Source organism: Kogia breviceps, chromosome 15, assembly GCF_026419965.1.
Source record: "Kogia breviceps isolate mKogBre1 chromosome 15, mKogBre1 haplotype 1, whole genome shotgun sequence".
NCBI classification, from domain to species: Eukaryota; Metazoa; Chordata; class Mammalia; order Artiodactyla; family Physeteridae; genus Kogia; species Kogia breviceps.
The window spans coordinates 71,239,105-71,264,653 of record NC_081324.1 but is presented as its reverse complement, the minus strand read 5'-3'; the positions used below and the strand labels follow the sequence as shown (position 1 = coordinate 71,264,653).

Sequence of the window (25,549 nt, the reverse complement as noted above, 5' to 3'; positions counted from 1 at the left end):
CAGATCAGTTCAGGGAGATGGAGCCAGTGGATCTGGCAGGTTCAGCAACCGCAGAGGTACACCCACCGCTACCCCCTCTGCTATCCCACATCCTCCGTGTCCTGGTCCACTGCAGCCTCCTGACCTCCCAGATCAGCCTGGCTCCCCGTCTGTCCCCCCATGCCAACCTCCACGGTTATTTGTAGATAAAACCAGACACAGCTCATACGTGGTGTCCCTCCTTTCTCCAGGGAGCTCTTGTTTACCTGGCTCTGGCCATCGTGCTAATATATTTAAAAAGAGTGAGTGAGGCCACCCCAGGAATAAACAGCATCTGTCCTCTGTGTGAGTGGGCTTGTGAAATGTTTTGGAAGAGACTAACATCTCTTAAATTAAGCATAACATATGTGATGCATTTAAAGCAAGATTTTAAAGCGAACATTTCAGTCGGTTTCCTTGTATTTTACAACAGGTTAAAGGAAAACCTGAGAATCATGGGTTTCTAGGTTTGGGAAAGAGTTCAAAATATTTAGCCGTCCACTATGGTGGTTTAAAAACTCCCCCCTCCCTTTGTTCATTGATTCATTCATTCATTCATTGATTCGTTCATGCAACCATATTTATAGACCAGGCATCTGCCTGGAATCTTAAATGGAAACTTGAGAGGAAGCCCAAGATAGAAAGGAGATTACAGATAACGGAGACACCGTTCTGGTTAAGAGGGGTGCGGACCACGAGCCTTTCTCTTGTTTTCCCTTCTTCCCTTTCCTGCAATCTGGCTACTGAGATGGGTTCAGAGATCCCAAAGTGGGGGCAACATTTGTGAGCCATCAACCCTGATTCAGCAACAGTGCTCTTGGTGGTTCTTCCCAGGAAAAGCTGTATAGAGAAGCATTCGTTCATTCCACCTGTGGCAGATGAGCCGGTGTGACAGTCTAGGGTTAATGTGGTCACAGCAGGTGTCTGATGGTGGCCTGTCCCAGGCAGCGCAGCAGGTGAAACTGGTGGGGCCTCTCATCAGGGTCGGCAGGTTGAGCTCCCAGTTGAGCTCTTCGCAGCTCCTTGGTTCTGTCATTCAGTAGCACTCGACCTCTGGCCACACCAGAACTTGCCAGAGCCAGAGGAACTAGTTCACCTTGTGGCCAAGACTGCTTAGTGTCATGAAACTCAGGACTCTGGCATTTATTTAGAATCTTAGAAGGGTGGGGAGCAGGGCCAGGAGAATAGTTCTTCATTCATGTATTTATTCACTCAATAATTATGTGCTCAGTTGCTATTATCTGCCAGGCCACTGTGCTAGCTCTTGGGGATTCAGGTGAATCCTGGGGGCTTCCCATTGATGTGAAATGAAGGATCATGAACTATTAAATGTAGCTGTGTAGCTATGAGGAGTCTGGCCGAGTGTCTGTGGGTCTCTCTGGACACGTAAGAGGGAGATTATACTAGGTTGGATGTGGGCAGCTGTGTCTGGACTGCAGTCTTAGGGGAGGGCCTGCATCTGTGTGTAGTGACGGGGGTATCTCAGAGAACAGGCACAGCACATGCAAAGGCCCTGAGGAGGCGTGTGAGGACCTCCAAGAGATGCAATGTCCAAGTACTGCTGAGCAGGAGAACCAGGGGAAATAGCTCCCAAATTAGCCAGCTCTTTGAGTCTTCAGGAGTTACCTCCTCTAAACCGAGGGAGTCTTCCGGGACCACCACTCCCAATTTTAGGCAGTTAATCCTCCTTTTCCTGTGCTCCCATGCCCCCCTTTATAAACCATGATGTTTATTGCCCGGTGTTGTAACTGCTTGTGTGTGTGTATGTGTGTGTGCGTGTGTTTCTCACACAAGACTCTTGAGTTCCCTGAATGCAGGGGATATTTCTTATTCATCCTTGTGAACGTGGTAGGTGCTCAGTAAACATGTATCAGAGGAACAGGGGAGATTTTTATTGAGCACCTACGGTTTGTACTCGGCGCCCTTGATGCCCACGTGTATAGATAAGGCGACAACACTGAAAAGCTGCTGGGAGCGTGAGTTTTACAAGCTGGCGGAGATGCCAGCAGATGCAGTTGGAGCTCGAAAGCCTTTGCACCGTCTGTGCACGCATTGCCGGAACCCCGGAACTGAGGCTCTCACCCTGTGTCTCCCCAGACCTGCTCAAAACTCAGCCTGCTAGGACGAGCCTCCCCTCCCCCGCCGGCTTCTGCAATGGGAGTGTGCGGACAGCCCCGTTGGAGATGAGACACGATACCGCTGCCTTTCTCCGGCAGTCACACGTCCCCAGCCAGGACCTGCCAGCTCGGGTAAGTGGGGCTGGAGTGTCCGGGGGTGGGCAGGGCTCCTGTGGGTTCTGCTAGGGAATTTTCTCTCTGTCCTCTGAATCCTGTTCTTGTCCTGTGTCTCACGTCCGGGCTATGTCTGTGTCCCAGAGGTCACGGGAGCTGGCTCTAACGATGAACAGTCCTGATTTGAGGCAGGACCCTGTCTGTGCACCTTAGAACTCCACCCCGAGTCACTGCAGACGGGTTCCTCCCAAGTCTCTGATTTTCCCATTCTCCATTTCTGTGCCTCTCTTCTGGCTCTAACCCCGTCTAGACAGTGTTCTCTGTCTTGGGCAGAAGGAATCTTCTTAGCACCATCGAGTGTGTAAGGAAGAGAAAATATCAAAGTCTGTCTGCCTTTCTTTCCTTCAGGCTGCTGAGTGAGTCAGAGCCGGGGGCAGCAGTGTAGGGCCCCAGGAAGGGAAGTGGAGGCTTGCGTTGGACTAAAATGCCTTCTACTTTTAGCCCATCTAGACGGGGGCAGGCTGGGGACAATTTTGTAGGGAAAGAGAGCACGGGAGTGAAGGTGGGGTTAGGGTAGGAGGCGAATCAAGAACAGCAGCTTGTCTGGCACTTTTTAAAACCAGAAAGGAAGAGGACATAATCGTTAAGAAGGCAGAGTTGAATGGGTCCAGGACTTGAGATCACGTTTCAGCTGTGTGATGGTTGGCAAGTCGTGCCACCTCTCTGAGCCCTTTCCCTTCATCTTTATAAGGGAGATAAGGATACTTCCTGCCTCTCGGGGTCATTGGAGGATGCGTGGGAGAGGAGGGCTCCTGCCTTGAGAGAGCAGAGCTCAAGACTGGATGAACCAGGGGTTTGTGCCTGAGCTGCTGCAAAACTGAGGCTGATGATCGCACACCCGCCTCTTAGGGTTCTGAAGAGGATGTGATTGGTAAAACAGAGCAAGCACTTGGCTTACCTGAGGCCTCACTCATGGTAAACTCTCGTCCTTAGCTGATATTCTTCTTACTGAGACTGTGAAGGCAGCCAGCATAAAATAGGCGTTCAACCGAGAAGAACCCAAAGGCGAACACATCACAACAGCAGGTGGAGTGGAAAATGTGGATGGCTTTTTTTTTTTTTTTTTTTTTGCAGTACGCGAGCTTTTCACTGCCGTGGCCTCTCCCGTTGCGGAGCACAGGCTCTGGACGCGCAGGCTCAGCGGCCACGGCTCACGGGCTCAGCCGCTCCGCGGCATGTGGGATCTTCCCGGACCGGGGCACGAACCCACGTCCCCTGCATCGGCAGGCGGACTCTCAACCACTGCGCCACCAGGGAAGCCCGAGGATAGCTTTTTTTTTTTTTTTTAAGGCTTCTGGAAGGACTGGGGAGGGGAGAGATAAGGGACTGGACGGTTAGAGTTCCAAGGCCAGTGACCAACTTTGTGACCATTGGGTAGTTGTGTGAGGTGGGGCTTGTCACCTAACCCTCTCTGTACTTGGTTGTGACGAGGACCAGGACCAGCCCGATGTGGGCAGGCTCTGAAATGGGAAAACACTGCGGGGTGACAGGACTCTCATCAGGGTTTATGCTGGAAGCATGTGGTGTGAATTTAGAGTCTGACCTGGGTTCGAATCCCAGCTTTGACTCTTTACTCTCTGAGTGACCTCAGGTCGGTTACTTGGCCTCTCTGAGCTGGTTTCCATACCTGTACAGCAGAGATCATCCCTTTTCACCCTGAAAGCTGGCCTTGAGATGAGCTGAGTCAGGAAAGTCCAAGAGAATGTTGGTGCCTTTTCTGTATCCTTTGAGCCGGAGTGAACGTCAGAGTCGGGCCATTCAGTCCACTGCCCTTGGCCCACAGCTGAGAGGTGAGGGCACTGGCCCGGGCCGGCCCGGTGGTCAATGCAGAGCTGTCACCCGGACCCGGGACTCTGCTCTCTTGGTCCCCATCCCCCAAATCCCTCTGCTTCCACCCAGCCACTGACTGAATCTTAAATTTACTATTTTTTTTAGTGGTTGCCTCTCTGTTTCTGATGTTCGTCTTCCCCATGGATCCACAGCCGTAACCATGGTGACGCGGGTGGAGGTCGGCTCCATAAGTTCTCTGACAGGAGTGCCAGGCCTGGGCGAGCTCTCCAAGGAGGAAGCTCTGACTCGGACCTTCTTCCGCCAGGCTGGCAACGCCTCCGGGGCCCCCTCAGCGCTGCTCTTGGAAGGAAAAAGCCCCCTCAGGAGCCCAGTCCGCTTGCTTCCTCTGCGGAGGCTCGCCCCCAAGCCCTTCTCCAAGGAGAGGGCCGGGGACGTGGCCTCCTCGTGGCCCAGCCTGAGCAGGCCGTGCCCTACCGGGGGGCTCCCCCGGGACGTGGCGGCAGAGGGGCTGGACGAGAAGATGCCCGGCTTGGTGGGGCAGGAGGCGGGGAGTGGGGACGGCCCGAGCAGCTCGTCTCTGTTCTCCAAGGCTGCGGTTCTGCGGCCTAGCCCCGGCACCGTGATCCTCTTTGAAACCACCAAAGGCGGGCCTACCCTGGGGAAGGGGGTCGGCCGGGGGGCTCCGGAGGCCGACGCAGGCGTGTCTCAGGGGCCCCCTTCCGCCTCCCGGCCTGAGGTGGCCACCAAGCCTGCCTTGCCGGCCCGAAAGCCTGCGGGGACTCTTCCCCGACCGGCCTCCCAGTCTCAGGTCACCAGGCCGGCGGCCACCCACGAGGAGACAGGCCTAAAGGAGCCTCTGTCAAAGGCCAGAAGCACGGAGGACGCGGGGAGCCCCGCTCTGGAGCCCAGGCCTCGCCTGAAGAGAAGGCCCGTGTCGGCCATTTTCATCGAGTCCATTCAGCCTCAGAAGCCAGCAGGCCCCGGCGGGGCAGCCATGGCGGGGAAGGCGCCCCCCGCCCCTCCTGAGAAGACGTGGGTGAGGAGGCCTAGGCCTCTGTCCGTGGACCTCACGGCCAGGTTCGAGAGTAGAGAGGTCTTGGCGAGGAAGGCGGCGGACGTGGCCATGGCAGGATCCACGGCCCCGTGGCGGGGTCCCGAGAGGCCCGGCCCGGCCCCCAAAGTGGAGGGGGAGTGTCTGGTCAAAGCGGAGGCTCCCCTTCACGACCCGGATTCCGACTTCCTGCAGGTGGTCAGGAAGATCCAGGAACGGAAGGAGAAGCTGCTGCTCTGCAAGCAGGTGGAGGTGGGCAACCTCAGAATCACGGGGGGCTCGGCCAGGGTCACCGCCATCAATGACCGGAATCTTGGGGAGGAGAAAGCCAAGCTGGATGGGGAGCCGGAGAAGGCACCCAGGGCCCCCCAGTCCCCTTCGCCCAGGCCTGGAAAAGGCCAAGAAATCGCTGAGGTCAAGAGCAGAGCAGCTGATGGGGAAACCCAGGCAGGGGGAGAGCGGACCCCGAGGGGCGGCGTGAAGAAGCACGTCAGCCTCTTTGGCGAGGACAGCGCCTCGGCCTTGTCACTGGGGTCTTTACCCCCGTCAGCGCCCCCTGAGTCCCCACCGGCTGCACCGGAGCGGGGGAAAGCCGGTGTGAGCGTCCAGGAGCGGATCAAAGGCTGGGCCGCCGAGAGCTCGGAAGCAAAGCCAGAGATCAGGAAGAAGGTGGTCCAGGCACGGCCGCTGTCAGCGGATTTGACCAAACTGTAAGTGGGAGTATCCCACTGGCTTCCCCCAGCCTCCAAGGTCCTCAGCCCCTTACCAGAGACCCCTCAGGAAAGGAGACGGCAGGGCGCCAGGCTCTGTGCTGCGTGCCTTCCGCCCCCTCTCGGTTTACCCACAGCCCCCAGAGGAAGTGGCATTAGCTCCCATTTCTCAGATGAGGAAGCTGAGGTGTGGAGGGGCAGGGCAGCTCCCCTGTGTGTTCTGGCAGCAGGGCTGGGAGCTCCATTTCCTCATACGTTCCCCTCTGTGCACTTTTCAGGGGGAAGTATTGTGCCCATTTCACAGATGTGGACAGGAAAGGTGAAATAACCATGAGGAAGTCGGGAGCCTGGTGCAATTTCAGCTCAGCCTGTCTCCATAGCTAAGCTTTCCTTTCCTGAAGTCCGAGGACACCTAATATATGGCCTAAACCTCTGTGGGTGGCCCAAAAAACAAAATCAGATGGGTCACCATAACTTGGGTGGGTAGCTTCACCCCTTGAGCCTCGGTTTCTTCATCTCCAAAACGGAAATGATGCTAAGACCTGCCTTTAAGGATTAAGGCAAAGACTCAGAGAGGTAATGCCAAGAGTCACTCAGCCTGAGGGAGCCCTCAACACGTTGTAGCTCCAAATGATATGATTAATCCTAATGGTTAATGATGATTTTCTAAGCTTGGCCTGGCCTCTGACATCTCTTGCTCCTTTGTTTTTCTGCAAGTGGCTTCTCGGCCAGGACAGAGAGATGCCACCAGGTGTTTGTGCCAGCTTGTTAATGACGTGCATGCCGCCGACATACTTTGTCAGGGATGGAGCTTCCAGGGGGAGCTCTGGGGCCCTGGGAACCCGGGCAGCCAGCTTGGCCAGAGTTAGACTAGTGGCTCTCAGCATTTAGAATGACCTGGAAAAAAAAAATACCAATGCCTGGCCCCCACCCCACCCCCTAGAGAATCTGATTCAGTTGGTCTGGGGAGGGGCCCATGTCTCGGTGGTTTTTAAAAGTTTCCCAAGTGATTTTCACGTGCAGCCAGGCTTGTGAACCCCTGAATTCAGGAAACAGAGAAAGGGGGGAATTCCCTGACTGTCCAGTGGTTAGGACTTGGCTCTTTCACTGCCATGGGCCGGGTTCAATCACTGCTCTGGGAACTGAGATCCCGCAAGCTGCACAGCATGGCAAAATAATAATAATAATAAAAATTTTAAAAAAAACCCAGAAAACAGAGAAAGGGGCACCCATGTCGGGGACCGCACACACCTCCCCTCTCTGCGTCCCCCGCAGTGTGTCAGGTTATTCCCATCTGACAGGAGGGGAAGCCAGGGCTCTGGGCTTAGAAACAACTCATGCACAGCATCACGCCTCCCAGGAGGCAGACCTTGGACTGCTACATGTGGGTCACATTTAAGCGGTTTGATTTCTTTCACCTCCCTCTTCTCTGCAGCCCCCAGCCCTGAGCTAATCTTTCAGCGTCCACTCCAGAGAACTCTTCAGAGGTGGAAAAAGTGTAGCTGAGAACTCCCCTTTCTCCCTCTTCCCCTTACAGTGGGGAAACAGGCCCAGAGAAGGATAATGACTGGGCCCAGGTCACCCGGAGAGGCAGGGGCAGGCCCATGCCCCGCCACATTCCCTGACTGCCCACTGCCCCCCAAGGCCCGTGGTCGGTCTGCAGTGGGGCTGCTATTGTGGGGCTACAACCATTAATCATCCCTCCTGGGGCATCTTCACTCTTCTCTCAAGTGAAGAGAATAGCTACTCTTCTCATGGAGCTATTAGGGCCTTGGGGTAGCCTCTTATCCACCCTACAAAAGACGATGGGGAGGTGTTAATTATCCCCATTTTATAGGTGAGGTCACAAGCCTGGCCCAAGCTCCCTCAGTGGGGAGGCAGGAGAGCTGGGACTAGCACCCAGATCTCTTCACCCAAGCCTGGGGCTCCTGCTGCCCCGATGATGCTGTGTTTAAGGTAGGCTGTCCCCACTGGGCCGGAGAGGTGTGGCAACTGCAAAGGACATGTCCCTTCTCGGAGAAAATTGGGCAGTGTTGCTTTGATGATCTCAGTGCTGATTTCACCCCTGGGTTCCTGAGCTAGTTACGGGGTGCGGGCTGGAGGGAGCCGCAGCTGCCGGCCCCTGTATAAGTAACTTGGATCTCTGTGCCAGGTTTTCAAGTGCAGCTTCAAGCAACGCAGTCACATGTGAGAAGTGTTCTGAGCTGAGCAGTGGGCCTCCTAAAGAACCAAGAGAAAAGGTAAGGAGCCCCGTGGCGTGTCCTTTTTTCCCAGCAGGTAGTTATACTGATTGGACAAAGGGCTTTTATGATCTCCAGGACCCAGGAAAGAATCAGAAACCTCTCATGAACCGTTAAGACATTTTTTTCCTTTAATGTTGGGACTTCTAAAGTCCCTTCCGGTACGATGGGCTGTGTAATTCCCCGTTGCAAATATAATCGTCAGGCATTTCTTTTTTGTCTGTGCAAATGGGAGGAGGGACATGGCTTTCCTGTGTAAGAATGTCTGCTTTATTAAGAAATTAATAAAGATGTAAAAATGTTAATAGAAACCCCCCCTCAATTTTCCCCCATTATGGTCCCTGCTTCTTTCCCCACCCTGATGTGTCACCTAGGAGAAGAAGGAGGAGAATTACCATCAATTAATTTAAATTGCTTTAAATCAATTTAAATTGCTTTAAAAATATTTTCATTTAGTCTGTTTTCTTAAATATTTATTTATTTATTTATTCTGCCTGTGCCGGGTCTTAGCTGTGGCACACGGGCTCTTCGTTGCGGCGTGCAGACTCTTAGTTGCAGCATACATGTGGGATCTAGTTCCCCGACCAGGGATCGAACCTGGGTCCCCTGCGTTGGGAGCATGGAGTCTTACCCAGTGGACCACCAGAGAAGTCCCCATTTAGTCTGTTTAATTTTAAAAAAGCTCATAAAATAACTGCTAGGTATAACGGGTTTGTGGCTGATGCTTTCTGCAGTTGCAATTTTTCTTAAACAGCTTTATTGAGGTATAATTGACGTACAGTAAACTGGACATATTTAAAGCGTATAAGCAGGTGAGCTTTGACATCTTTGTATACCTGTTGAACCTTTCATCTCAGTAGAGACAACGGACATTTCCAGCACATGCAAGTTTCTGCTGTGTAATCCCCCAAAGCAACCACTGATCTGCTTTCAGTTACTATAGATTCATTTGCATCTTCTAGGTTTTTATATAAATGGAACCAGTGTTCTTTTTTTGGTCTGGCTTCTTTCACTCAGAATCGTTATTCTGAGCTTCATCATGCCGTCCTGTGTATCAATAGCCCATCCTTTTTTTATTGCCGAGTAGTACTCCGTTATACGGGTAGCCCACAGTTGCCTTATCCATTCACCCCTTTTTTTTTTTTTTTTTTTTTTTTGCGGTATGCGGGCCTCTCACTGCTGTGGCCTCTCCCGTTGCGGAGCACAGGCTCCGGACGCGCAGGCCTAGCGGCCATGGCTCACGGGCTTAGTTGCTCCGCGGCATGTGGGATCTTCCCGGACCAGGGCACGAACCCGTGTCCCCTGCATCGGCAGGCGGATTCTCAACCACTGCGCCACCAGGGAAGCCCTCCATTCACCCCTTGATGGGTATTTGGGTTGTTTCCAGTTTGGGGCCATTGCAAATAAAGCGTCTTTGAACATCTGCGGGCAAGGCTCTGTAGGGACATCTATTTTCTTTTCTCTTGGAAAAATACCTAGGCGTGGAATGGCTGGATCACAGTTTTACTTTTTAAGAAAATTATACAGAGTTTTTTTTTTTTTTAAAAAAAAAGGTAGAGGGAGGCCCTTATTTAGGTGAAGCCCCCATATTCACATTAAAATACTATAGTGACAATAGCAGCAAGAACAAAAAGGGCTACGTGAAGCCAGTGGGGCAAAATGTTGATTGTCATTGAATCCAGGGGATGGGCTATGGCAAACTGATTATTTTATTCATTGATTTATTATTTTTTTCGCTTATAATGACATTTATTGTTTTTATTCAAGTGAATTGTTTATTTAAATCTGTCATTTCATATGTTTGAAAATTTTCCAAAAAAATGAAGAGTTAATAAAAAATGCTTGCTTTAAATATCATGAGATTTCGTCTCTATAAATGGACTTATCTTTTGGTGATTTTTCTTTTTTATTGGGTAAAATACACATAACATAAAATATACCTTTTAAACTAAGTTTTAAGAACAATAAATATATTTTTAAAATTTAAAAAACAAACTATGTGTGCATACACACACACACACACACAAATGCAAGGAGAAAGTTCTGGACGGTTCTTCCAGGATCCACTTCCCACTGATAACAGTTGTTATCCAGGAAGGGGCTTGGGATTTGAGTATTTGAATGAGGGAACTGAAGGACTTGAGCTTTGTCTCTATTGTTTAGATTCCTGTACAATGAAAATGAATTCATATATTACTTCTGCAAAATTTATGAAATAAAACATAAAAATTTTAAATCAATATATTTTTTAAAGTCTTTAATAGCATTCCATCCTCTAGAGTAGAGATTAGCAAGCTATGGCTGTGCCTGCACTATAATTGTTTTGTAATAAACAATTCAGTGGCATTAAGTGTATTCTCAAGGTTGCACAACTGTCATCACTGTCCCGTTCCAGGATTCCCCCCCCCCCCCAAAATGGAAACCCTTTACCCAGTCACTCCTCATCCCCCGCCTCCAGCCCCTGGCAACCATGAATCTACTTTCTGTCTCTATAGACTTGCCTATTCTGGATATTCCATATAAGTGGAATCATATATGTGGCCTTTTGTGTCTGACTTCTTTCACTTTGCATTATGTTTTCAAGGTTCATCCATGTTATAGCATGTATCAGTACTGCATTCTTTTTTATGGATGAATAATATTCCATTGCATGGATATACCGCTTTCTGTTTATCCATTCATCCATTGATGGATATTTGAGTTTCCAGCTTTTGGCGATTGTGAATAATGCTGCTGCGGACATTGGTGTACAAGTTTTTGTCTGAACATCTGTTTTCAGTTCTTTTGGGTATATACTCAGGAATGGAATTGGTGGGTCGTATGGTTAAATCTTTGTGTAGCTTCTTGAAGTAGACTTTTTTCTAACAGAAAAGAAAAATTTTAAATATGACTAAGCAATAATACATGCATATTATAAAAACCCAACAGAACTAAAATGTGTAGGATTAAAAGATGATGTTCTCATCCTCATTTCTTCTTCCTACCCTCACTCCTTCACCCACAATTTTTTAAAAAAATTTATTTATTTTATTTATTTATTTTTGGCTGCATTGACTATTTGTTGCTGCACGCAGGCTTTCTCTAGTTGTGGTGAGTGGGGGCTACTCTTTGTTGCGGCGCGTGGGCCTCTCATTGTAGTGGCTTCTCTTGTTGCGGAGCACGGGCTCCAGGCGTGCGGGCCTCAGTAGTTGTGGTGCGTGGGTTCAGTAGTTGTGGCATGTGGGTTCAGTAGTTGTGGCTCATTGGCTCAGTAGTTGTGGCTCATGGGCTCTAGAGCGCAGGCTCAGTAGTTGTGGCACACGGGCTTAGTTGCTCCACAGCATGTGGGATCTTCCCTGACCAGGGCTTGAACCCGTGTCCCCTGCATTGGCAGGCGGATTCTTCACCACTGCACCACCAGGGAAGCCCTTCACTCCCAGTTTGATTGATATCTTTTCCACTGTTTATGTACACAGGTACACGTTTATACACATGTACACATGTAGTCTTTTTAAATGGTATTTTATTATAAATATATAGTTCCTCATCCTGCTTTTCTTCCACCAGCATGACATTTTGTGTGTTCTTAGACGTTAGGACATTGGGACCCGCCCCCCCTTCTGTGGATCCAAGTGCCTGTGTGGTATTCAGTTGTTTGAATATTTCAGAATTTATTTAGCCAGTGCCCTTCAGATGGGCATTTAGGTTGTTTCTGTGTTCTTTTGTTTCACAAACAGTGCTGTATGAACTTTCTTGTTCACATAGACTAGTGCACCTGGGAAAAGCAAGAATCCTGGGAGGAAATCGGCCAGATAAAAGGAAATGAGTGTCTTAAAATCATGACAGATATACTGAGTTGCCCAAGAATCATGCCCATTTATCTTCTCACCAACAGTGTCTGAGAGTGGCTGTCTGAGAGTGGCTGTTTCACCACGTCCTCACCCACACTGGCTATGTTCAGTCTGTAAGATTTTCTGGTGTCTCACTGCTGTGATTTTCAAAGCAGCTATTTCAGGGCTTCCCTGGTGACTCAGTGGTTAAGAATCCACCTGACAATGCAGGGGACACGGGTTCGAGCCCCGGACAGAGAAGATCCCACATGCCGCGGAGCAACTAAGCCCGTGCGCCACAGCTACTGAGCCTGCTCTCTAGAGCCCACGAGCCACAATTACTGAACCCATGTGCCACAACTACTGAAGCCCACGCGCCTAGAGCCCATGCTCCGCAACAAGAGAAGTCACCAAAATGAGAAACCCGCGCACCGCAACGAAGAGTAGCCCCTGCTCGCTGCAACTAGAGAAAGCCCGTGTGCAGCGACAAAGACCCAAGGCAGGCAAAAATAAATGAATGAATGAATGAATGAATCAATAAATAAATGCAGCTATTTCAATCATCTCATCTCTTTCTTTCCATTTCAAACCGCCCTTCGAGGTTTTACTTTGGCTGCACTGAACGGCTTGTGAGATCTTAGTTCTCCAACCAGGGATTGAACCCTGGGCCCTGGCAATGGAAGCCCAGAGTCCTAACCACTGAACCACCAGGGAATTTCCTCCATTTCAAACCCTTTAACTTAAATTGGATTTTTTTTTTTTCCACAGCAAAAGGAAGGGCATGGTGTGGACGGAGCATCTGTCCCAAGAAGCCCCTGGAAGCCTGCGACGCCCCGGGAGAAATCCAGGCAGACAGAGCGGAAAGACAGTTCTGACCAAGTCCCTGGCAGCAGTTGGAGCGAAAGTGTGGTGGGATCTCTGAGCCCTTCTGCCAGCACCCCGGATGATGATGGAAGCTTCCAGACCGTGTGGGCCACAGTGTTCGAACATCACGTGGAGAAGCACACCGTGGCTGACCTGTCAGGACACTGTCCCGCAGCCATGACCCCCAGGGACATGGCCGATGTCTTGGAGCTCAGATCCAGGTTCCTTGGGTCAAGAAGCTCTTTCCCACAAACCACATACCTGAAGAAAGAGTGGTTGGAAAATCCCGACCCAAAGAAATCTGGGCGGACCGCCTTCTCCAACGGTGAGCCCAAACAGCATCATACATTTTCCGTCCTGGGAAGATACCCCGTGGGTGAAAAGTGCAGTAATAACCCCTGCCTCAAGCTCTTGGAAAGCCCTCCCGCATCCGAGAGGGTCGAGCCCAAGTATGACATCATGCACGCGGTCGGGGAGCGTGTGCACAGTGAGGCCGTCCCCACGGTGCCCGAGGAGAAGGCTGTGACGCTCCAGAGCAGCCAGTCTCGGCTCTCGCTGTCCCAGGAGGTCACCCCTGCCATGACCCCTGCTGACCCCGAGCGCAGGCTGGAAGGCCAGGTGGGGTCCGTCCAAAGGGCCAGTTTGATCTGGGAAGCTCGAGGGACGCGTGAGGGCAGTGGGCCAAAGCCTGAGTTCCACCGAGAGCTAAAGGACACGTCTGGAGGCAATTGCCTGTCACCCAGATGGACAGGTGGGGTGGCCATCAGCTGGCAGAAAGCCGCCGTGGGGGTCAGTGAGGAGAGAGGCTCGGAACCAAGCCCCAAGGCCACCTCTGTGAGGACCAGCCAGGCGGCCATGCAGGAGGCCCAGCACCAGGGGATCGAAGGGGCTGGAATAAAACCAGGGGAAAGGGGTGCCCCCCAGGGGGGCCCTCTGGAGCCTCCTTCCAGGGCTAAGGGCGAGACCTCTGACTTTCGAGCCCGGCCACAGGCAGACGTGCTGCTGCAGAAGGGGACCCTCGCCGTGGCTGGCAGCCAGGGTGGAGCGAGGCCGGCCCGGGTGCCGGAGCCCGAAGCCAGGATGCGGAAGGCGAGCCCCAGTGACCAGAGGATGGAGAGGTGGAGGCGGCGGACGTTACCCCACGATGTGAAGTTTGATGAATTCAGCTTCCTGGCCCCAGAGCACTCTTCCAAGGCAGAGCAGAGACAGATGGGTTATTTGACCCGCACCTCAGGTGCCTTAGGAAAACCCCAACTAGCCCACGGTTGGGAGGAGCCCCAGCAGGGGAACCCGGGCGTGTCACAGGTTCTTTCAGCGGCAAAGCAAGCGTCGTCTGTGGAACCCAAGACGACCTTTTTTGCAGTGACATATCAGATTCCCGACACTCAAAAAGCAAAGAGCGTTGTTAAGCCTGGGCCTGAAAACTTGATGGAACATTCTAGAAAAATAGCCCCACCTCCATCGCCTCAGCTTTTAACATCTACCTTGGTTTCTCTGAACCATGAAGAGCTGCTGGAGACCATGGGCAGTAAAAACCAGGCTCCAGGCAGAGAGCATGACAGCGCAAGCTTTCCAAAGACTCCGAGGCCGGCGTCTCTTGGGGACAGGATTCTGGGTCCTCCCAGCGAGAGAATCTCCGATGGCGACACTTTATGGGTTCGTCGGGGACCGGCAGACAGCATTGGTTTTCACAGCGACTGGAAGGACAGTGGGAACAAGACATCCCCCCGTGGTGCTCCCAAAACACCTCCGGCTCTCAAAAGTCACCCAAAAGCCACCCATCTCCTGGTCAGAAGGAGGACGGAGGTGGTCAGCGAGACGTTCCCAGGTAAAATCAAGGACGGCTACAGGTCCAGCGTCCTCGACATTGACGCCTTGATGGCCGAGTATCAGAGACAGCCGGCCGCAGGCCCCAGGGAAGCTCAGGAGCTGACAGTGTGGCCGCCCACAGAGCCCAGGGGCTCGAATCCTGAGAGGCCCGGCCAGCAAGGCGAGGTGGATCGGAGACGGAGGAGCCTGAAGGAGGGCCCTGAAATTGAGGGCCCCCGGAAACAAACCAGTTTTGCCGAAATAAACCCCAGTTCTACCCCCTGCTCGGGCAAGCAACTGGCAGAGACCCCGGGGTCAGCCACAAACACCAAGGTCAGCCCTCCTCTGTGGGCTCTGCCGCACTCAGCTCCTCCTGAGAAATATCCAGGGGCCTCTTCTGGCCCTGCAGGTCCCAGGAAAAAAGGCTCGGGGGTCACCGAGGATGAAAAAAAGGCCTTTATCGGTAAATACCACAGTGCAAAGTGCCAGCATCCCCTGGCTGAGTCAAAGCCCACCACCTCCTGGGAGGATCCGGGCAGTGGGGCCACGATGCCACCCAGGTCCTCCCCCACTGACCAGAAGAAAGGGCCCCCAAGGAAATCCCTTGGGAGGGGAGAGGAGGGCAATGTGACCCAATGGGGCAACCACCCATGGGATTGTGGAAGGTCACTGTTGGATGTCAAGAGGGCCCATTCGGAGAAAGGCGCCCCTCTCAAAATCCGAGAGGGCCTGTGCATCATGCAGGAAGCCAGAGAGAGGAGGCAAGAGCAGCACAAAGGGAGGTCCAGCCTCCCCAGGGAGAGTTCAGAGGCCAAAGACATCAAGACAGGGCTCTGTCGGCAGGAGTCGGGGAATCAAGACAGTCAAAAGGTGAGTACAAAGCATGTTGCAGTTTTGTCAAATGTTGTTAAACATGCAGGCCCGGGGTCTCAAACTCAGAACCCACGTGGGTAGGCCAGGTGAGTATGGAAATGAGTGGAGTCAGGCTGGGTGTGAGACACTAGAGAGTGGTGGGGCTTGTGGCAAATGGAGAGCCCATGCCTTATCAGAAGGGGGCAACCGCTGCACAGCCCCGGCTGGTTCTTGAAAAGTGAGGAAGGTGGTGTTGAGGTGGCAGATCTGATTTATCAAGAGAACCGGAAAGATCCAGATTTTTGTCCGTAATCCCCTCCCCCCATCATGAAATGAGGACAGAGTACTAAAAAAATGCTGCTTAGTCCAAACAAAACTTGTCTGCTGGCACTATATAGCCTGTGGGCTACCAGTTTTAAACCTCTGGGCTAGAATGAGCACGATAGGTATCATTTATTGAGCACCTGCTGTATTCCAGTATGCTGCATCGCATTCATCATTGTATCCCCAGAATCCAGCATCCTGCTTGATGTGTCGTGAACATTCAAGAAGTGTTTGCGGAATGAGCAGGCTCACATGAGCCTCAGGGCAATCCACACGAGAGGGATTGCTGTGGTTTGCGTTCCTATAGAAGCAGCCCCCTGCAAGTTGTTTTAGGAGGTGATCCCCTGAGGCGCTGGTGTGGGGAGGAGAAATGAGTCAGGGAAGGGAAGCAGGTGATGAAGGTGTGGGCACCTGAGGCTCGTTCCCACTGGAGACCCCTGGGGAGACCCCAGGTCACCTCTGGGTAGTCCTGTCCAAGGGGCAGGGAACCTGGAGTATTTGTTTCCTAGTTCCCCTCTGTCCTTGCCTAAGCCTGTGTCTGGGGCTTTTACCATTCAGACTCCTCTGACCTGGCTGGGGCCATGCTCAGTGGTGGAGAGGAAAATCCTCACGCAGCATTGGCATGTACTTGAGTGGTGGGCCGGGCACCCACATCGTCTGCCGCAGGTATGATCACCTTGTTCAGATGGAAAAAAATGAGGCTCAGAGAGGTTCAGTAACTTATCCCAAGTCACAAAGCACCAAGTGGCATAGCCAGTGTTTGCACCCAGGTCTGGCCTGATACCCGAGCTTTCAGTGGAATGCGAGATCACGAAGGTGGGGAAGAAATCTGAGGCATGGAGTCAGCCCTCGGGAAGCTTTTGCTCTCTGTGTGGAGGCGGGACACAGTGATTGACGGCCAGGAGAGGTGTGGTGCAGACTGAGGCGCTGGAGAAGAGGCCCAGGGAGACATCCGGAGGAGGCCCTGGCCTGAGCCCACCCTTGAGGGAGGGATCTGAATTCGGATGGGCTCATTAGGGGAGGTGAGGGCATTCTTGGTAGGAGCACAGCATGGGCATAGAAAGGTTCAGAGGTGGGAAAAAAACCCGGCATGCCCTGGGGCCAGTGTGGAAACTGACTCCGGGGCCCTTCCTGTCACCCCCCCATCCAACCTAGAAAGGGATGTTGTGGAAATTAAGCGATAGGAGAATTCACCTAAGGTTCCGGGCATGTAAGTAGTGGAAGCAGACTTTGAACCCACGTCTCTTCCAATGACCATATTCAGGCTTGCGTTGGAATCTCCGCTGTGCCGCTCACGGGCTCAGCTGTGTGCAGAGCAGGTACTTGGCCTCCCCGAGCCTCAGTTTCCCACTCTCCGGAGTTAGGAGTTAACCGGGATTCCTTCCTTGAGGCGCTGCGACCAGGCGGAGAGGAGGTAAAGTGCGCAGCATGGGTCGGGCAGGCAGCGGGCTCCGCAGATGCGCCTCCAGGAAGGGTTTCGCCTTCCCCCCGCGCCCCCCCCCCCACCCCGCCCCAGCTCCAGGCTGTTGTTATGGGGAAGCGAGAGAGGGAAGAGGCCGTGGAAATGTGACACTGTATCTGTGTGCCAGCGCCTGGCTGAGGGGCCCGCCGGCAGCAAGAGACTCGGGGCCTCGTGGAGGGGCCACCCCAGCCCGGCCTTGGACGCCCGCCCAGGGTGCTGGGGCCCCAGGAGCGCTCATTGTCAGGGGATCTGTTTTCTCACAAAGGGGACTGGGAAGCCTTGGAACAGCTCCCCATTTCTTTTCTCTCCTGCCCAAAGATCTTTGGTTCTTGACCTTTAAAAAATAAATAAGAGCAAAACAGAAGTAAAAAATGTTGGTTGTTGAAAATTCAAACCTTACAAGAGTGTATAACGTGTATAGAAAAATGTCCCCCCGGACCCCTTTCCTTTTCCGTCCCCCAGATGCAGCCACTGTTACGGTTTTTGATCTCCTTGGAGACTTGCCTACACTCCAGAGTGGCTTACCCATCTCATGTGTATTGATGTATTTTTCTTATTGCAAAAGTAGTGAATGCTTGGGCACAATTTAAAATATTATTGAAACATATGGTTTAGGATGGAAAGCTCCCCCAAATGAGGACCCTCTGGTGCACTGGGACCCTCCCCTCCAGGCCTGTTGGTGGTTCTCGGCCATGGGCAGCTTTGCTCCCAGGGCGCATTTGGCAAAGTTTGAGGCTTTTTTTTTGTTGTCGTAACCAGGGAAGAGTTTGCTCCTGGTGTCTACTGGGTGGAGACCGGGGGTGCTCCACAACATCCTACAGCGCAGCCCCCAACACAGAGAATCATGGAGCCCCAAACGTATGTAGATCTGAGGCTGGGGCACCCTGGCCCAGACACAGATAGGTAAATGCATAGTGTCCTGTGGAAACATGGCAGCATTCTTCAGAAAATCTCACAACTTGCTTTGTTTTTTCTGTCGTGTATTTAAAAATTTTTAAAAATATTTTGTAAAATTTTTAAAGATTACTTGCCATTTACAGTTATTACAAAATATTGGCTGTATTCCCCGTGTTATACAATACATCCTTGAGCCTATTTACACCCAATAGTTTGTACCTCCCCCCCCGCCTCACGCTTATGTTGCCCCTTGCCCCCATGCCCCACTGGTAACCATTAGTTTGTTCTCTATATCTGTGTCTCCTTTTTTATTATATTCACTAGTTTGTTGTATTTTTTAGATTCCACATATAAGTGATACCATACAGTATGTGTCTTTCTCTCTTTGACTTATTTCACTTACATAACGCCCTCCAAATCCATCCATGCCGCTGCAAATGGCAACATTTCGTTCTTTTTAATGGCTGAGTAGTATTCCAGTGTGTGTGTGTACCACACACACACACACACACACACACACATACACACACACGCACACCACATCTTCTTTACCCATTCATCTGTTGATGGACATTTACATTCCATACCTTGGCAATTATAAATAATGCTGCTGTGATCATTGGGGTGCATGGATCTTTTTGAGTTAATGTTTTTGTTTTTTTCAGATATACACCCAGATAACTTGCTTTTAAAACTTTAACAGGAAAAAAAAGTGCATATGTAATTACCTTATTATTTTTAATGGTTGCAAAGTATTTCATTATGTGACTGAGCCAAAGCCTTTTTTATCCAGACTTTTGCGGATGGACATCTGGGTTGATTTGAGTTCTAGAGCTTCATTGAGCATCTTGAGGTGCATCTCTGCTTCCGTGGGCGAGGATTTCTTGATCGACAGCCAGTTCTGCTCATGTGCCCCACATGGGGTGTGATTGCAATTGCAATTCAAGTTATTCCTCCCTCCCTCCCGCCTCTCCTCTCTTCCCTTCGTTCTCACTCTTTCTTTATTTTTCACTTAACATTTGTCCCAGGCCCAATGAACTTTGTCCCAGGCCCAGTGATAGTATTTCATTTCATCAAATGATTTATTTTCATTTCAAGAGAGAATAGTTTCGCATGGCTCCAAAAATACTTATAAAGTAAAAATTCCCCCAGGCCTCTCATTCTCCACCCTCCCGTTCCTCCTCACCCCGTAATCACATTCTTTTCTTCCCAGATTCTTTTAGAGTTTCTTTCTGAAAATACATGCAAACGTGAATACGTACGTCTTGTTTTTCCTTCCCTTTTCCATAAAAGAGAGGCGTTCTCTAAGAGTGGTTGAAACTTTTGGTTGCCTGTGGGTAAGTCCTAAAAGACAGCAGTGCAGGGGCTTCTCCCCAGACCAATTTGTCTGATGTCTCTGGGGTGGAGCCTGCCTTTGTCAGTTTTAGAAGCTCCCCTGGGGATTCTTGGGTGGAGGGTCAACGCTGAACCCGCAGATCTGCTACCTGACTTTTTTTTTTTTTTTTTTGTATAAAGCCTCTTCGAGAACTTTTGCATTCAGCCCGCAGAGAGCGTCCTCATGTTTTTAACTGCTGCGTCGTAGAGGTGGATGATATTTCCCACCTTTTGCTATTTACAAACCATGTATGTGCAGGTGTATCTGTGGGTTCAGAATGGCGATTGCCCTTCCACGGGGGAAGGGGGCTGTGATTTTGCAGGACTGCCAGCACGCCATGCAGTGGAGCTGTACCAGTTCACAGCCTCAGGGCCCCGTCTTCCCTCAGCCTTGCCAGCCGGCTGGGTTATCAAACTTTTGGAGCTCATGCTTCCAATGAGTGCCCTCCATCTTTTCACCTGTGTGTGAGGCCATTTGTATTTCCTTCCTATAACCTGCTGGCTTAAGTTCCGCCACTTTACTTTTGGAAAAAGAATTCTTCATTAGGAAGATGAACACTTTGTACTTACATGATTTGACTTCTTCCTGGAAACAGCCCTGGACTGCAAATGGGGCAGACCTGGCATTGGGCAGACCTAGCTTTGTGACTTACCAGCTGTGTAGCTCTGGGCACCTTGCCAGACCTCTCTGAGCCTCAGTTTCCTCACCTGTAGAATGGGAATCCTGCTTGCCTCATGGACTTGCTGGAGATTTATCACAAAGTAACATATAGTCAAGTGTCTGGCCCAGGGCCTGATGTGGAGAGGGTCTGTGGAAGTCAGAGGGATGCACTTAGGGTCAACCTTCATCTCTTCACACGTTGAATAAGTGTACAAGTCTGGTGTCAGTTCCTGTTCTGGGCACCAGGGCTGCTGGGAGGGCCCAGTCCACTGTATCAGGCTGTGCCGTCCCCTACGGCAGCCACTAGCCACGTGTGGGTCTTTCGATTTAAATTAGTGAAAATTAAGTAAGATCCAAAATTCGCTTTCTTCATCACACTGGGCACATCCACGTGCTCAAAAGCCACAAGTGGCCCATGGCCGTGGTATTGCTCAGCCCAGAGGGAGAACCTCGCCCTAATCACAGAGTGTTCTAGCAGACGGCGCTGGTCCAGATGGGCAAGCAGAGTGAGAGAGTGGTAAGTCCCGGGGAGATAGAGTAACCTCCCGGTCCCCGCCTTTCTCTAAGGGGTGGTCTCATGGGAAGGGACTTGACAGATGCCATGTGAGTGATGGGAGCACCCCAGGCAGGCCGGGATCTGGCGGGGGAGAGGCAGAGCAGCGAGTGAAGATGCCCCAGCTTGGGGATGAGCCGGTCCTGAGGATGCTGGAGGGACCCCAGTGGGCCCTGAGATGCTGGCCAGAGCTGAGCTGGGGAGGTGAGGAGGGGCCAGAGCGTAAGGGAGCTAGCAAAGCGTTCTGAGCAGCTGCCACCATCTGTGTCTCAGAGAGTCCCCTGGCTGCCCTCTGGGTGAGGGTGGAGGCAGGGAGGCCTGTGAGGAGGCTGCCCCGGACCTCAGACAGGTGACAGGGCTTGCACCAGGGTGTTGGCTGTGGAGGGGTTAGCAGCATTTTTTGAGGAGGTGGTAACAGCTTTATTGAGATATAAATTCATGGCCCATGCAATTCACCCATTTAAAGTGTGCAGTTAATTCAGTGGCTTTTATATAGTATATTCACAGAGTTTTGCAACCATCATCAATTTTAAAATATCAATTTTAAAATATCTTCTCATCTCCCAGAAATCCCTGTACCCACTGACCAGTCACTTCCTGTTCCCCTAATACCCTCCAGGCCCAGGCAACCATTCATCTACTTTCTGTCTCTATAGATTTGCCGATTCTGGACATTTCATATAAGTGAAATCACACGAAGTGGTCCCTTGTGACTGACCTCTTTCACTTAGCATGATGTTTTCAAGGTCCATCCGGATTGTAGCATATATTAGTAGTTCATTCCTTTTTATGGCCGAATAATATTCTGCAGGATACATGCACCCCATTTTATTTATCCATTCATCAGTGATGGGCATTTGGGTTGTTTCCACTCTTTAGCTATTATGGAGGAAGGTGCTATGAACATTCATGCACAAGTTTTTGTATGCTTTCATTTCTTTGGCTATATACCAAAGTTATATGGTAATAACTCCAGGTTTCACCTTCGAGGGGCTGTCAGACTGTTTTCCAAAGCAGCTGCACCACTTTGCATTCCCACCAGCAGTGTATGAGGGTTCTAATTTTTCTGCATCCTAGCCAGCATTTGCTGTCATCTGTCTTTCTGATTGTAGCCATCCTAGTGAGTGTGAAATGATATCTCATGGTGGTTTTTTTTAAAAATTGAGATATAATTGACATGTAATGTTATATCAGTTTCTGATGTACAACATGATGATTCAGTATTTGTATATATTGCAAAATGATCATTGTGGTTTTGATTTGCATTTCCTGTGGAGCATCTTTTAATGTGCTTATTGGCCATTTGTGTACCTTTTTGGAGTAATGTCTATTCAGATCCTTTGTCCATTTTTAGATTCGTTTGTTATTTTATTATTGAGCTGTAGTTACTCTTTGTACATTCTGGATACAAGTGCCTTATGAGACATAATGATCTGCAGGAATGTTCTCCCATTCCGTGGGTTGTCTTTTCACTTTTAAAAAATTAATTAATTAATTAATTAATTAATTTCTGGCTGTGTTGGGTCTTGTTGCTGCGCACGGGCTTTCTCTAGTTGCGGTGAGCAGGGGCTACCCTTCTTCGCGGTGTGCGGGCTTCTCATTTCGATGGCTTCTCTTGTTGTGGAGCACAGGCTCTTGGCATGCGGGCTTCAGTAGTTGTGGCACGCGGGCTCAGTAGTTGTGGTGCACGGGCTTAGTTGCTCCGCGGCATGTGGGATCCTCCTGGACGAGGGATCGAACCTGTGTCCCCTGCATTGGCAGGCGGATTCCCAACCACTGCGCCACCAGGGAAGTCCCACTTTTCACTTTCTTAATGGTGCCCTTTGAAGCATCAAAGTCTTTCATTTTGATGTAGTCTAGTTTACTTGTCTTTTGTTGCTTGGGCTTCTGGTGTCCTAAGAAACCCTTGCCTAATCCATGAAGGTCATGAAGATATAAGCCTGTATTTTCTTCTAAGAGTTTTCTCCTTTTGGCTCTGACACTTAGGTCTTTGATCTATTTTGAGTCGATGTTGGTATATGATGTGAGGTTTGCAGCATGTTTTGAAGGCAGTGTCAGCTTTGTTGATGGGATGGAGAGAAAGAGGAGACAGAGGGTGACCCAAGGGTCTTGGCCTACCCAGCTGGTGATGGGGACAAGGTGGGGAGGAGCGATTGGAGGGGAGGAATGGAGAGGCCTGTTTTGGGCACATGAGGCCTCAGACCAATGTAAGCAGTGACTATAGATGGTAAGTGGGCAATGGTGTCTGCAAGTCTGGAGTCCCAACACAGAGAGACAGAATCCGGACTCGTCCATGTGTACACGGGATTTATTTAAGCCATGGGGTGTGATAAGAAACCCCAAGGGAGTGATGTAGGAGAGGAGGCTGCGTGGCTGGCCTGGGTCACACTTTCACATGTCCCTCTGAGATGCAGGGAGCCTGAGAAGGAATAGCCAGGGAGGTCAGAGGAGAACCAGAGAGCCTCATAAGGCATCAAAAAAGAGGCTGTGAGGCAAGAGATCAGGAATCCAGCCATGCTCTTCACTCATGCTATGTGTTCTTAAGCAGATGCCTTCCCTCTCTGGGCAGGGACAGTGTGAGGTATGTAAAATCCACATTCCAGAGTCCTGTGTTTACTGGCTTGTGACTGTATCCCTTTATATATAAAAATAACAGGATTCATACCAGCACACCTACTCCATTGTATTCATGTACCATTTCTCTGCATATGTGCACATGTGTTTGGATGCATGGAAAGATGTCTAAACTGAGGTCGCCAAAGTTGCCAGTGGCAGTGATGAGGCCGGCTAACATTTACGGAGGGCTCCCCACATGCCAGGCATGGGGGAGACTAAGGTGAAGCCATCCAGGCACCCAGGTCTCACGCACGTCTGCCCCCTGGTGGCAGCACTGAGTCACACGCTTTCCACGGGCTGGTCCATCCCTGAACTGAGGACGATTATTGGGGGGGTCTTTCCCCACATGGTCAAGGCTCAGAGAGGTTAAGGCACACAGCTGAGGTCACACAGTTACTAAGTGGCTGAGGCTGGGCTGAACCCAGACCTGCTGATCCTACATATTACCCCGGTTTATGGAGGTGGACCACCTGCCATGGGATGGTGCAGGGTGGAGGGATGGAGCATCTGGCGCTTTAATTTTCTTCTTCGCCCTTTTAGGTCAGAATGGACTCTCTCGGTGTGACATATTCTTCCTGCAAATAGGGAAGCCCCAGTAAAGTCCTCTTCTTGTGTCCTGTGCCTCAGGTGCCACCGGGGAGGGAGGATGCCCTCCAGGACAATGAGCCGCTGCTCCGGCAGGTGAACCCTGTGGCCGTGGGTCCCCGGAGAAGCCACAGCTTCTGCAAGGACAAGAGGAGCGGGCCCCTTGTGGTGAGTGGTGCTGGCGTGGCCAGAGTGGACGCAGTTGGGAATGTCCCAGGCTGGCCCCGGGGCCTGAGGGGGACGGGGACGGGCAGGTGACCGTCCGGGAGCCTGCTGTTGTCTGGCTGTGCCATGGTTCATGACGTGGAGGGTGTTTGGTGGCTCTGCTGGGGAAGCCTTCTCCCCTCGTGGGTTTTTGGCCCCTTGTGGAGGGGTAGCCCCTGCTGCTTGGTGTGGAGCGGTGAGGAGAACACTTGCTGGGGTCCGAGAGCCCTGGGTTCGAAACCCAGAACTGTCTCCTCCTCTCAGCCTCTTTGAGCAATTTTTATTAATTTCTCTGCACCTCAGTTTGTTCACCAGGAGAATGGGGCTGTGATTCCTGCTTCTTTGCGCCGCTGGGAGGATGGAGTAGGATTGCGTGGGGCCCAGCACATGGTAACTCAGACAGTGATCGATAGTGTGGTGACGACAGGAGGAAGGCGGGCTTAAGCTGCTTCTGGAGTCGGATCGCCTGGGTTCACATCCTAGCTGTGCATGCAGATGGGCGTCCGGCCTCAGTTTTCTCATCTGTAAAATGGGGGTAGTAATAGCATCTACTTCACAGGGCTGATGTGGGGTTCAGATAAGATAATTCGAGAAGTTACCATTATTGTTATAGTTGTTGTTGTTGTTGTTATTCTTGTTTTCGAGTGTTCTTTTGGCCGTCACTGAGCTCTGTCTCCTCAGCCAGCACTTCCTCCCTCTTAGCCTGTTTTCTCACTTGTGGAAACAAGTAGGTAAATGAGGCGGCAGGACCCCAGGGGAGCCCCCTTCCCTGGAGCCTCAGTGTCTCCAGCTGGGTTCCAGGGCTTTACCACGTCTGAATTTCTGTGATTTTCTTTTTTTTTTTTTCACTTTTGCTCCATGATCCTGGGAGATCTGCTGAGCTCTGCATTTCCTCCTGAAGTCCCTCCCGGGCCCTGGGCCCTGCGTGGGGACATCTGAGATAAGCCTTTTTTAATGAGGCAACACCAGCTCTGTGCCTGAGGTCATTCTGAGTGCAAGGCCGCATGCATTTCAGTGGTTATCTGTGCCTGGTCTCACATCTCTGAGACGTGGGCTTCTGCAGCATTGAAGCCTGAGGTCCATTCCTTCTAGCTTTATGGCCATGGGCAAGAGACTTCACTTCCCTAAACCTTGGTCTCCTCCTCTGTAAAATGGGTGAAGACACCGCCCCTGGCAGGCTTCTTGCCGAGACCTGATGGGAGAGTGAAAATGCCTGACTGTGGGGCTGGGGGTGACAGCTCCCATGCAGGGACTTAGACATCGGCTGAGAAGCCCTGGAAAATTCCTCAAGTGTCCAGATCTCAGCCACCAATTTCTTTCTCACCCTTGTCTCCATTCCCTCTCAGGCACTGACTCAGCTTATCTGATTGTGTTTGTGTGTGTGTGTGTGTGTGTGTGTGTGTGTGTGTGTGTGTGTGAGAGAGAGAGAGAGAGAGAG

The 25,549-nt window shown here is 51.2% G+C and overlaps 1 protein-coding gene across 2 annotated transcripts in view; it reads left to right on the top strand.

Moving 5' to 3' along the window:
• KIAA1671 (KIAA1671 ortholog) overlaps positions 1 to 25,549 on the top strand; it is a 185,392-nt gene that overhangs the window by 52,115 nt on the left and 107,728 nt on the right. Inside the window, exons 2-7 of one of the 2 annotated variants that reach the window (XM_067014674.1) lie at positions 2,116 to 2,267; positions 4,245 to 4,317; positions 4,405 to 5,861; positions 8,014 to 8,101; positions 12,679 to 15,453; positions 23,950 to 24,075. In XM_067014674.1, coding sequence (XP_066870775.1) covers positions 4,300 to 4,317; positions 4,405 to 5,861; positions 8,014 to 8,101; positions 12,679 to 15,453; positions 23,950 to 24,075 — 4,464 coding nt within the window. In that variant the 5' untranslated portion in view covers positions 2,116 to 2,267; positions 4,245 to 4,299. Of the gene's footprint in view, positions 1 to 2,115; positions 2,268 to 4,244; positions 5,862 to 8,013; positions 8,102 to 12,678; positions 15,454 to 23,949; positions 24,076 to 25,549 lie in introns of both variants that reach the window. The other variant, XM_067014673.1, reaches the window with a different exon arrangement.